Here is a 13665-nt window from a genome sequence, read left to right as displayed (position 1 = left end):
CATTCTGAAGTTCATGTAAAACGCAGCCTGGGATGTTGTCTGGTCCCATGGATGCTGCATTTTTGGTTTTAGAGAGTGCATCTTTTACCTGCATAGATGTGATTACAGGGACTCTGTATTCTTCCTGTATAGATATGGGCCCTTTAGGGGGTGAGAGGGGGGTAAAGTTAGCACTGAACCTATCTGTCAGGATGTTGGCAATATCAGTTGGTTCTGTAACTTTCGTGCTGTTGTGCTGTAACTCAGAGCAAATCTGGGTGTTGCCATTGAGATTCTTGACATAGTTACAGAATGCTTTATGGCTGCCCTTGGAATCAGTGGCAATTTTTTTTTCGTAGCTAGCTTTGGAGGATCTTATAAGCGATCTCAGCTTCTTACTGATGCTGACAGGGAGCTCCTCCACTCATGGAATTTTACTCTCTTTTGCAACAGTTTCTTCCTTCTGTTGTAGAGTTTGTTTATGGCAGGGGACCACGGGACTGGCTTCCTTTTTTTGGAGGATAGTGTTGTGGTTCTGTTTGGGATAGCACGATCCATGCACTCATGTAAGTGCTTATAGAGTGCATTTGTGTAGGATTCAGCAGTCGTAACTGCACTGTCCATCTGCATGGGTGTTATGAAGTTCGCCACTTCTGTCTTAAGAAGCATGAAGTTGGCTTTGGAGAAATTTTTTCCATGGTTTCCTTAATGGTGGGTGGGAGCGGGATGCGGATATCTAGGGTGATTAGCTTATGGTCGGATCTGACCAACAAGGAGTTGACTTCAGGTGTGGAACACCGGTCACTCATGTTGATAATGACTAGGTCTAGGATATTGTTGTCCCTGGTGGGGGTGTGAATAAGTTGATCCAGGGCATTGGCCTTTATGAATTCCAGAAAGTGCTGAATGAAGGAGTTGATACATGAGTAGTTTTCCCAGTTAATGGTGGGGTAGTTGAAATCACCCATTATTAGGGTGTTTGGTTGAACCCTAATATTTTCCAGTATATCAAGAAAAGAGGAGTGGGACTCCTGGGGCATGGTGGGAGATCTGTAGCAAGCTACAATTTGGATTGCAATTTTGCCCAGAGTTAGTTGCACTTGGATAACCTCGGATGCATTATGCGGCGCAACTAGCCTGGAGGTGTGGATATCCTTAATGAATATGGACACACCTCCACCTTTGGTGTTCTGGTCCAGGTTAGATGGCCGAAAAGTGTGGTATGAGTTATAGCCTGGTAATGCAGGGGGTGCTCTCTCGAGCCTTGAACCAGGTCTCAGTCACTGCAGAGATATCGATGTTCTCCATTTTAAGGAGTGCCTCGAGTGAGTGCATTTTGAGATTTAGACTTCTAGTATTGAGTAGCATTACTCAGTTTTTGCTTGCCTGTTCCTGTTACGGTGGTGAATTTGTCATTTGGACCTTACCTATAAAAGGCACTATAGGGGCGGCAAGACTATTACTTTATTATGGTATTACACACTCTGACCCTAAATATATTGCTAAATTCAGTGCCTACTTCATACCAAAAACAGTCACTGAAGTTTCACATATTTCCCAAGTCCCTTCCTCACACCAAACTTATTATGGACCAAATTCTAACTGTACTCTTTAATACAAAAATACTACTGTAGACTATAACAATATATCAGTCTGCTTAATCAATAGTACTAAATATGCCCTCTCTGAATTCCTCCTAACACTGCTCTAATTAAGGGCAGCTAAAATTTTGTGTTACTGAGGAAAAGAAAATGGCCACCATTTGCTCGTCCACCAAAGGAGCCCCATCTCACATCCAGCAATAACAGATCAATCAGCCTAACACGTCACTAACGTTAGTAAAGCTCTTGAAGAAACCAGTTGAAGTTGTAAATAGTGGCCATGCAGGTCATACAGTGTATACAGATCTGGCAAAGGCCTTTGAGAGCATTCCCTACTTTGGAATTGTGAATAAGTTTAAAAGCCTAAATGTACATCCTTATAATAAGACAGGCCTAGGGATCTAAACCTCTTCTGCAACATTAACAGAACAGTTTAGAGGGACAGGTATATCTTGCAGAGAACACCGCTGCTGTGGAAGAGACTCCCTGTCCACATAAAGTAAAGTCCATCCCTGTCCATACTCAAGTGCAAGTTATACCTATGGATGGGAAACTGTAAATTTATCCCAGAACTGACCCTATACTACTAATGACCAGAGACACTCCTAAATGTTTTATCCTATGCATGGGTCCCCTCAAATTATCTATAGTATGATCCCAGTTATTCTCATTAGGGTTAATATACAATTATCGACCAGAGGATGGGTAAGGCAAATCTATAACCAAATGGGATAGGTTATTTTGAGCACAAAAAGGGAAACTGTTGTGTAGCATTTTTGAGTACTTTCCCAAAACACTGTTTTACATATGTCCATAATACTAAGTGCTCATCCAGCAAACTGGTATTACACTTGACTAAATCCCCCCTTACCACAAACTGCTTCCTGAGCATTTTCTCAGAAGTCCCATCTTCTTGGTGCCCTTGACACACTCGGGAGGGTCCTGAGTTAATCTTGCTCCATCCTTAGCAGATCACATTTTTATTTTATTGTTTTGCACTTCAGTCAACTATTTGAAGAGCTACTGCGTTATTTTTGCTTTATTTTTTGATTTTACATTTAAATCATGCTATAGGTCCCTAACATTTGAAATTGCCTTGTCAAGATAGTTTATGTTATTTTTGTTGTAGCAAGTCTTTCTTGGTGTTATTACATCAAGAAGTTAGCAGTGCTCTGTACAGACACAAACACCCAGAAAGTAAATTTTATCTGTAAAACGTCTCTTAGAAATAACCCAGTCCATGAGCTACAGTAGCACATCAAAATACAGGCCCGGATAACATGGACATGCAATTTCCAAATGTCTCCATTGCCAGCTTGGTAGATTTGGGCATCCTAAGACAAAGTAGCAATTGTCTCATCTTCATAGATAACCATTAAAGAAAAACAGTATGAAAGAAGTGCACATACACAATTTCACTGGAGGCAAAAATCTTGCATACAAACAAGGTTGTCAAGAACCCACACACTACATCCACCACACATACTGCCAACTACTGATATAGACCAACCTATTCTGAGGCATTAAAAAGCAATAATCCCAAATCTCAAAGACCTCCTAAGCCTATAATAGGTAACGCCTATCCTCAATCCTCAGCAATCTCTAAAGCATTAACCAAAAGCAACACCTAGCATCACAAACACACCTACACACTTTGGCGCCCCAATATCAAAGCCCATAAGGCAAGCCGACACATTATCTAGGACTGTTGTCATAGGAGACTCTATTGTATGACACACATATGCTCCACTCCTCAGACTGAACATGTTAGTTGCTTATCTGGAGCCAGGATCTACCAAGTTACGCACATACTCAGGTCACTATACCATAGGTACCAGAATGATTCTACCATAGTCCATGTGAGTATTAATGACCTGAGGCATACTTCTATGGACTATATGAACAGCCACATTGTGGAGCTCTCTGAATATGTATCTCAAGCAGGTATGTACCTTGCACTGAGCAGCATTCTACCTTCATGGAGGATGATGTCACAGTATGAACAACGATGACTGACTTCAATAACTGGCTCATTTTCTGGTGTCTTTCCAGGGGGATTCAATATTTGTCAGCATGGGAGGACATGGTTATCAAACCATGTTGCTTTGCAAAGGATGGTCTGCACCTGCCTCTCCTAGGCTTTTGAATATTGGCTAAAACTTTATCCATCCCCTTACAGCCTTTCTTAGGCAATGCCAAATTGAGAAACATACCAACATAGCAAATAAAACCCAAAGAAACCTAAAGGTGTTACTTCTAAATGCAAGGAGCATAAACAAGAAACACCACATCCTACAAGCTCTCCTCACTCTGGGGAGCATAGACATCTGTGTTGTTACTGAAACATGGTTTAAATCCGCATAATGTACTTAGGCAGTTCAAGGCTTAAGTGCCTTCCACATATTTAGAACATTGACTTCACAGACAGGGACAAACGGTAGAGGAGTCTCAGTCTATATTAGCAACAAGCAGAACTCTAATTTGGTTAAACAGGACTATGCCCTGGAATATATTCATGTGCAAATCACCATAGACAAAGTCCCATACTGTATCATAGTATGCTATAGGTCACCCTCTACATATCTAGAATCCCATAGCTCATACCTAGACCTACTGGAGACATTCACCACTAAACCAAATACCCTATTTACAGGAGACTTTGACTACCTCTCTATAGAGTGGGAAACATGCACTGCCTCATACTTACAGGCACAACAATTCCTGGACTTTATTAACACAAATACCCTTGACTAGAAAGGGTGCACACCCACCAGAGGCAAACATACTGGACCTGTACTCACCAAAATGGAAGAGTGCTGCAGCCCCCATTTTCACATCCTTACTGCTGAGGGCAGACCACAAAGCTGCCTCCTTCAAAATAAAATAAACTCAGTAACCCCAGCAAACTCTGTAACAGTTAGGAACTATTCCAAAGCAAACTGCATCCTATTAAGTGATAGTTTGTGAACATTTACTGTCCCACCCAACCCAGAGTTCACAGCAAAAAATGTGAAATTGTTCACAGAGATCCTGTACAACCACATAAATGGCTACACAGATGCTGTTGTACCAATCAGAAATAATCCCAAAATAAATTATTAAAACATACCACACTGATGGAATCATAATATTAATAGGGAGTATAACAAAAGGAAAAAAGTCAAGGTTAAAATTAGGCAGAGCATCTAACATAATGATAGGAGTTCTCTAATTAAACTAAACAGGAAACTAAGAGGAATAATTATGTCCAACAAGGCCAATTATTAGGACATAATAGGCTAAAGATAACCACAAGGAATGCTACAGGTATATCTGAAACCTCAAAGGTAGTACACATCAGTGTGCCGAACTGAAATGGAAAAAATGGAAGCAAAGCTCTCTCCACCCAAGATTGTGCTAAACAGTCACGAGGAGAAGGTTAACACCCATACTACACCTCAAGCAACACATAGCCCTTCTAAACCCGCACCACCAACACCCACATATAGCAACACTAAATCCACATATGCAGAGGCCCTTAACTGTAACCTGCCCAAGCAACAAAGACCTCTGAAGCTGAAACGCAAAAAAACACCAATCACAACCAATGCGTCACATAGTTCACAACACCAGTGTGCCACCCAGCAACAGCCCTTAAGGCAAGACAATGTACCTAACACTTTAGTCATAGGTGACTCTATAGTCCGGCACACTGATGTCCCTCTCACCAGGTTGAATAAGGAGAAAATTACAGTCAGCTGCCTGTCGGGTGCCAGGATCCGCCACATAGCATGCACTCAAGTCACTCCACAACAAGTACAAATATGACTCTGTCATTGTCCATGTTGGAGTGAATGACTTGAGACGCACCTCCCTGGACTACATGAAAGAGACATGGAAGAGCTCTCGGATCATGTGGCCCAGGCAGGTATGACCCTAGCCCTGAGTAGCATCCTGCCTTCGCCCAGAATGATACCACAATATAAGGATAAAATGATTGACTTCAACAATTGGCTAAGCTTATGGTGTCATTCAAAGGGGATTCAGTATCTGTCTGCCTGGGATGACATGATTGACAGACCATGATGCTTTGCCAGAGATGGTCTGCACCTGTCGCCCCTGGGATTCAGGTTACTGACTAAGGCTCTTGCCACCCCTATAGTGCCTTTTTTAGGCAAACTTCAAAGGACAAAACCACCACCATAACAGGTACAAGCATGCAAAATCTGAAGGTAATGCTACTCAATGCTAGAAGTCTAAACCTCAAAATGCACTCTCTCGAGGCACTCCTAAAAATGGAGAACATCGATATCTGTGCAGTAACTGAGACCTGGTTCAAGGCTCCAGAGAGCACCCCTGCAATACCAGGCTACAACTCTTACCACACTTTTCGGCCACCAAACCAGGACCGAAACACTAAAGGTGGAGGAGTGTCAATATTCACCAAGGATATTCACACCACCAGGCTAGTTGGCCAACACAATGTGTCTGAAATTCTCCAAGTGCAACTAACACTAGGTTAGACTGCAATCCAAATTGTACCTTGCTACAGATCCCCCACCATACCCCAAGATTCTCACTACACCTTTTTAAACATACTGAAAAATATTAAGATAGAACCAAACACCCTAATACTGGGTGATTTTAACTACCCTGCCATTAACTGGGAAAACTACTCCTGTCCCAACACCTTTGCGCAACAGTTCTTGGAATTCATAAATTCCAACGCCCTGGATCAACTAATCCATAGTCCCACCAGGGGCTCCAATATCCTAGACCTGGTCATTACCAACATGGCAAATCAATGCTCCATACCTATGGTCACCCCCTCGTTAGTCAGGTCTGACCATAAGCTAATCACCCTTAACATCCACATCCCACCCCCACCCACCAGTAAAGAAACCACCATAAAAAAATTCTCCAAAGCCAACTTCATGCTACTCAAGTCAGAAGTGACAAACTTCATGACACCCATGCAGACGTGAACTGAAAGTTCAACTGCTGAATCCTACACTAAGGCACTGTACGAGCACATCCACTCATGCATGAATCGTGCCATCCCAAATAGAACCAAAATGCTCTCATCCAAAAAAGGAAGCCAATCTGGTGGTCCCCTGCCATAAACAAACTTTACAACAAAAGGAAGAAACTTTTGCAGAAAAGAGGAAAATCCCAGGATGCAAAAAAACTCCCTTACTAGCCTCAGTAAGAAACTGAGATGCCTCATAAAATCCTCCAAAGCTAGTTATGAAAATAAAATTGCCAAAGATTCCAAAGACAACCACAAAGCATTCTATAACTATGTCAAGAATCTAAATGGCAATGCTCAGATCTGCTCTGAGCTAAAACAGAATGGCAATAAATATACTGATCCAAAGGATATTGCCAATATCCTGGCAGATTGATTCAGTGCCAACTTCACCCTCCTCTCACCCCTAAATGGCCGATCTCAATACCTGAAGATTGCCAAATTCCAGTAATAACGGCCACACAGGTACAAAACGCACTCTCTAAAGCCAAGAATACAGCATCCATGGGACCAGATGACATCCCAGGCTGTGTACTACATGAACTACAATATGAACTGGCACCTCACCTAAGTGTCATGTTTAATCATAGCCTCACCTCAGGTTTCGTGCCCACTGAGTGGTGCAGAGCTACAGTTATCCCAATCCACAAGGGGATCCACCTTGGATCCCGGAAACTACCATCCCATCAGTCTGACAAGCCTTATCTGCAAGGCCATGGAGCATATTATCATGGAACTTATAAACAAAGACATTGGCAACCTTCAAACACTGGACTCCACCCAGTTTGGGTTTGTGAAGGGCCGATCTTGTCTCCTGAACCTGATTGACTTCTTTGAATCAGTCTCCAGAGCCATGGACAAGGGTAAGGTGGTCCACACAGCCTATCTAGACCTTGCCAAGGCCTTTGACACCATCCCCACTCTGGAATCATAGATAAACTTACTAAGTTGGGTATTAATCCCTATGTCACCCAATGGGTTGCTAAATGGCTTACTGATAGAACCCACACTGTAAAAGTAGCCGACTCCAAATCCAGCTCCAGACAAGTGACAAGTGGAGTACCTCAGGGTTCAGTCCTGGGGCGTTCTTGTTTGGCATCTACTTCTCTGAAGTACAGGTCAACACTAAAGGACTCTGGCTAACAAAGTTTGCAGATGACTGCAAACTGGGAGCCATTATTGAATCCCAAATGATGTGGATACTCTACAAAAGGGCCTTACAGAAACAGATGCTTGGTGCCAGAGCCATGGGCTCAAGCTCAATGCCAAGAAATGTATTGTTATCCCTTTGGGAAAAAACATGTATCCATGAATTACCATATAGGTGGCAGTACACTAAACACAGAAAGTGTGATAAGAGACTTAGGGACACAGGTGGACAGTGGTCTCACCTTCGATAACCACATCGCCACAACAGTCAGGAAATCCTTCTATGTGGCACACCTCATCACGAAGGGCTTTTCATCCAGAAAAAAGGAGGTCATTGTCCCACTGTACTCATCCCTCATTAGACCCATTATAGAATACAACGCCCCATTTGGTATGTACCTCTCAAGACATCTGCAACAACTGGAAAGGCCTCAGAAATACCTCACTAAAAGAATCACAGGCCTAAAGCAGATGCCCCTCGCTGACCGCCTTAAAAACTCCAGCTATACTCAGTCGCATATCGTCTACTCAGAGGCGATCTCTGCTTAACATACAAGGCCATGTCAAACCCAGAGCTGTTGGACATGCTACACTTAAAGAAATCCCAATCCCTCAGAGCTACACGCTCCAGGGATCTAAACCTTGTCATCACAATAAACAAAACATGCTGGAGGGATAGGTTCCTGACCCAGAGACTCCCCAGACTCTGGAATAGATTGCCCATACATGTCAAGCAGAGTGCCAATTTGGACCTCTTCAAGAGGAACCTTGACGATTGGATGGGAGAAAGGAAATTCACCCCAGGGATCACGTCAGTCGCCCTGCTAGACAGGGGTCCAGGAAAGTAAATAACGTGGGAAGAAATAGCCAGGGAATTGTTATGGTTAGGCTTGTATAGGCCCTAGGGCTGATAGCCTAGTACCAACCTTTGAACCTATGAACCTATGAACTGGTGGTCAGCGGTGCCACCTTCACAGAGCACAGTGACATAGCAATTTTGCTGACTGACAAATGCAGTTAAATCTTGACTCTATACTCCTCCCACCTCCCCCCAGTAAATACTTATTAGCATAACCATGGACTATTAACAGGCATCAGGTCCTGGCAGCACTCACTAAGTCAAAAACACAGCCTCAAAACCCCCTGACAATATCCAGGGATGCCCCCAAAATAGCTTGAAACATGACCTATCAGGACCACTTCAGTTACTTTTCAACTACAGTCTCGAAACAGGCTTTGTACCACAAGAATTGAGGACTGAAATGGCTATCCCACTTCACAAAGGTGTACCATCAAATGACCATGGAGGCTACAGACCTGTAAGTCTGACTAGTCTAATATGCAAAGCCATGGAACAAATTATTATGGAAATAATCAACAAAGACATAGGCAACCTTCAAACACTGGATCCAACCCGGTTTAGCTTTGTCAATGGAAGGTCATGCCTACTAAACCTGGTGGACTTCTTTGAGAAGGTCACAAAGGCAATGGATGAGTGGAAATGGTGCATATCACCTACTTGGACCTAGCTAAGTTGTTTGATACAATACCCTAAATGGGTATAGTTGACAAACTCACCAAACTGGGCATGAACCCTTATATAACTCACTGGATTACCAGCTGGATCACAGACAGGATGCAGGAAGTCAGGAAATGTGATTCTACCTCCACTGGGAGACAGATCACCATGGGGTGCCTCAGGGTTCCATGCTGGGACCTCTCCTATTTGGCATCTAGTTCTCAGAGATAAAGGCTAATATCAAGGGCCTTTAAATGAAACTGGGAGCTATCACAGATTCTGCCCATGACACAAACATCTTACAAGAGGGTCTAACATAGACAAATGACTGGTGCTAAAATCACAGACTAAAACTCAATGCCAAGAAATGTATTATAGTGCCTTTTGGGAAAATTGCCACCCAGGATAATGACTCCATCAATAAGCAAAGAGCTGAGCCACTAGTCAGGGATTTGGGAACATATGTAGACAGTAATCTAGCCTTTGACCAACACGTGGCCAAGGAGGTAAGAAAAATTGCTCTATGCCACCCATTACAAGTAAGAGCATGGCATCCAGGTCCAAGGAAGTTATATTGCCACTTCATTTGGCCCTTAACAGACCCATCACTGAGTATAATGCCTCATTCAACATGTTCCTGTTCAAACATATGCAATGCCCACAAAGGTTCTTTAACAGCAGAATCCAGGATATAAACACATTGTCCTATATGGAGGAAAAAGTGACCCACGTATGAGGTCAATAAATCTAGATGATTTACATTCATAAAGCTTACCCACAAGTAAAATTTAATTTTTTAATGCAGGTAAAAACAGACAATTCAATAAGACATATAGCTAGACAAAACAAAATGATGTCTGACTAAAGTATTCTTATGGGGTATTAATCATGTAGCCTTATGAATTAAAGGTTTATGCAGATTAAAAAAAAATCAAATAAATTAAGCAGCTATACTGAGTTATTTATGAGGCAGATACATTTCAAGATGTATTAGTGAGAAGGTAAGGAGCAGCAAATCTAACATACCATTCAAACCAAAACCACCAGTAGGACCTGGAAGTCCTGGAGGACCTGGTAGTCCTGGAGATCCTGGGAACCCAATTTTTCCTGGAGTTCCTGGTAAACCTGGTAATCCTAGAAAAGATATATACAACTTTAATTTTGTAATATTAATATAATACTATCTGATATTATATTCAAATGACAGCAAATACCCTTAATGCAGTTTTAACAAGCATGCATTTTCAGTAAAAATACAAAAAAATGTTTCTTAAAGCTCACCAGAAGCATAGCTAGTGCAGGACAAAGGAACCACTTGCCTTGGGTGAAAGGTTTTAGGGAGCCTGTTGGCAGATCCTTCTTTTTATTTATTTTACTTGTCAAGTATACAAGGCAGCACACTGTATGCATGTTAGAACCTGAAGGAGTGCTAAATCAGAGAAGTGACCTTTTTTGTTTATGCTCTGACATAGAATGGGTGGGCATAGGGTATTTGTTTTGCTTCTCAACCTAGTACTGATTGGTACAAGATCAGGGAGTGGCACTGGGCACCAAATGAGTCAGCTACGGCTCTCAAACTCACTGTGTCACCAGACTTACTGCACTGCTTTATAACTTAGACGATAACAGTGTGTGTCTGTATTTAAAAAAAAATATATATATATATATATATATATATATATATATATATATATATATATATGTGTGTGTGTGTGTGTGTGTGTGTGTGTATATCTATATCTCTCTCTCTCTCTCTAGATATATATATATATATATATATATATATATATATATATATAAATATATATGTGTGTGTGTGTGTGTGTATATATATATATATATATATATATATATATATATATATATATATATATATATATATGTACTGTGGGTCAATTGTATAACTTCAATAATATATTCCATTGTGTGCTATACTACAAAATATAGCCTTGGACTGAGAAAACATACTTCCATCACTGCTATGTGGGCAATGCTACTGTGTCCAGTAGTACAATCATGATGTGATGTGATTATGAGACATGTTAAGCTACAAGGAAAAGCATCTCATTAGTGGCTCATTATCATGTCTCTGTAACAAATACTGCACAGTTACAGGTAAATGTGTGCTCCCCATCAGATGATGTGACACAATTGCACTGGTATACACAGACACACACACACACACAGTGGCTTTGCAGTACTTACCTCCCAACAACCCCAACCATGACAATGGACTCCATGGTTGTACAGTATCAAAACATAATGTACATTTTTTCCACTTCTGTTCTATCTCTGATAGTGCAGTAGAGCTTCTCTTGAATTGCTCTTCCACAGTATTCTGATCCTGGCAAAAAGTTTCAGGAAGCATATCTGGCTAACTAGCATTAGCTGCACTCTCAGCTGCCATATTTTCATGAAACCCTTACCAGTAAGATTGGTGTAATACCAGAGGCACAAGACATGTTATGATTGTTGCTCTACAGCAGTCTTTGAATTGTTCTAGTATAACACACTGGGCAGTCCAGCTACAAACAGGATTGCACAGTGCAGTATTTGTTTCTGAACCCCCATCCACAGTCACAATTTGGGTTCATAACACTCTCACTTTAAGGGAGGGATGGTAGCCTGTAACACATCTAACCCCCCACCCTTGAGTTTTCCCTAAATATGAATGTCTGAGTAGCAGAAATATTCAGTTTCACCTTGTCTTTCGAGTTATACTAGAAGTTAACTTATTTAAGTTTTGGTACTGGTAATGCAAAACATTCCCATGAATTTCTCTGTGTGCCCAAGGGTTACGCCCAAGTGAATAAATATTACTGAAGTAAGTAAATCCTATATACTACTAATAGCCAAACATTGCAATATCTGTGGGGTTGTCAAGAAGGTGAGAAAACAGCAGAGAAACACTGCAGATATGGTCCAACCTCCAAAAGACTTGTAATCAGACTGAACCATAGCTCTGAATTTCTTAGCACAAAAAATCTGGACAAAGCCCCCAAAATAGGGACACATTTTAAATATTGCTTTTATAAACTTAGAAAGTTACTAGAATAAAAGGTCTTCTGTCACCATGCATTTTCTGAAGGATATTAAGTCAGACAATCAAATGTTTGTCTTTATATATTGAATTCAATCCTCACTGATTTGAGACAAAAATCCATAAAACTACAAATTTTCTGAGGAACAGACCAAAAATATGAGTCAAAAATCTGGACATTCTGCAAAAATCTGGACAGCTGAGAGGTATGACACTGAACCCTAAATGGAAGTGCACCATATGATGTTCTTCGTGTTTCACTGTTGCAGTTATTACATTTGGGTAATCTGCTTGCAGGTTGCCCTCAGTCAGCCTGATTAACAAAGTCTTGGGTCCTGCGTCGGTTGCTGTCCCTTCTTCCATAACGTCAGGTCATCAGGGGTATAAAACATGCAGCCGACGTCATTACATCAGTCTTTCTTGCCGTGCGGTGCCCAAAGCAGCAAGTGCCTAATCAGCCGACTCCTGAAATTTTCGTTTTCAAGTTTCAGAACCGAAGTCTTCAACTTAAAGCTAAGTACCCTGTTGGGGAAACTTTTTCTTGCTCCTTACCGATGTCAGTAAAAGTTAATAATTGCATTACTTGTGGAAAGCAAATACCTCATAAAGATTTTCATTTGTACTGTATTCCTTGCCTAGGCCCTGACCACGACATACCTTGCTGTCGGTTTTGTGCTTTATTTAATCAGCCCACTATCTGTCGTCGGTATATTTTTGCCTCTAAATATTTTGGTTTTCGGTTTAATTATCCAGAAATGCCGTCGGTTAACCATCCGACTACTGGGATTCTGAAAAAATGCAAAGATAAAGACAGAGAGGTCCAAAACTGCCGACGTCGCTTCTCCTAAGCTAGTCACCAGGTCACTCGTACTCAGTGAGGCGCTTTCGCAGCCCCTGATACCCACTACTTCTGATTCACAGGCCTCTACCGAGACCCATTCAGAGTCCGGTATGCCACGAGATACTTCAACTATGGAACCCGCGGATGTCTCTACCTTGGATAGGTCTGGAGCTGCTGTGCAGGCACCGGCTTCTGAGGGTGTATTCAGGCCTACAGACTTGCATATTAAATCGAAACCTCCTTCATTACTAAGGCCTAAATCTCGATCTATGTCTAACAAAATGAAGCCCAGGCCCCATGCTCAGGCCTCTTATGCCTAAAAAACAAATGATTAAAATGGCTGAAGATCTAATGGGTAGTCAACCCCCCCCCCCCCCCCAAGAGGCCTAGGGCTGAGTTTGTTTATGAATCTTCTGATCAGGATACTGTTTTTTCTCACTCTTCTGATGACCTGAATTTGTCCATACCTACTTATGAGGATTTTGATGCAGAGGATTCCATTCCCTCTGCTTCCCCTCCCGAGGATTG

The 13665-nt window shown here is 41.7% G+C and overlaps 1 protein-coding gene across 3 annotated transcripts in view; it reads right to left on the bottom strand.

Annotated features, from left to right (window-relative positions):
* COL4A6 (collagen type IV alpha 6 chain) overlaps positions 1-13665 on the bottom strand; it is a 4024271-nt gene that overhangs the window by 407445 nt on the left and 3603161 nt on the right. For all 3 annotated transcript variants that reach the window (XM_044057202.1, XM_044057203.1, XM_044057204.1), the window contains one exon: positions 10283-10390. In XM_044057202.1, coding sequence (XP_043913137.1) covers positions 10283-10390 — 108 coding nt within the window. The remainder of the gene's footprint in view (positions 1-10282; positions 10391-13665) is intronic.

Source organism: Protopterus annectens, chromosome 15.part0 (genome assembly GCF_019279795.1).
Source record: "Protopterus annectens isolate FY-2018-M chromosome 15.part0, PAN1.0, whole genome shotgun sequence".
Lineage (NCBI taxonomy): Eukaryota > Metazoa > Chordata > Ceratodontiformes > Protopteridae > Protopterus > Protopterus annectens.
Note: the sequence above shows the minus strand (reverse complement) of the source record. Positions and strands in the feature narration are given on the sequence as shown.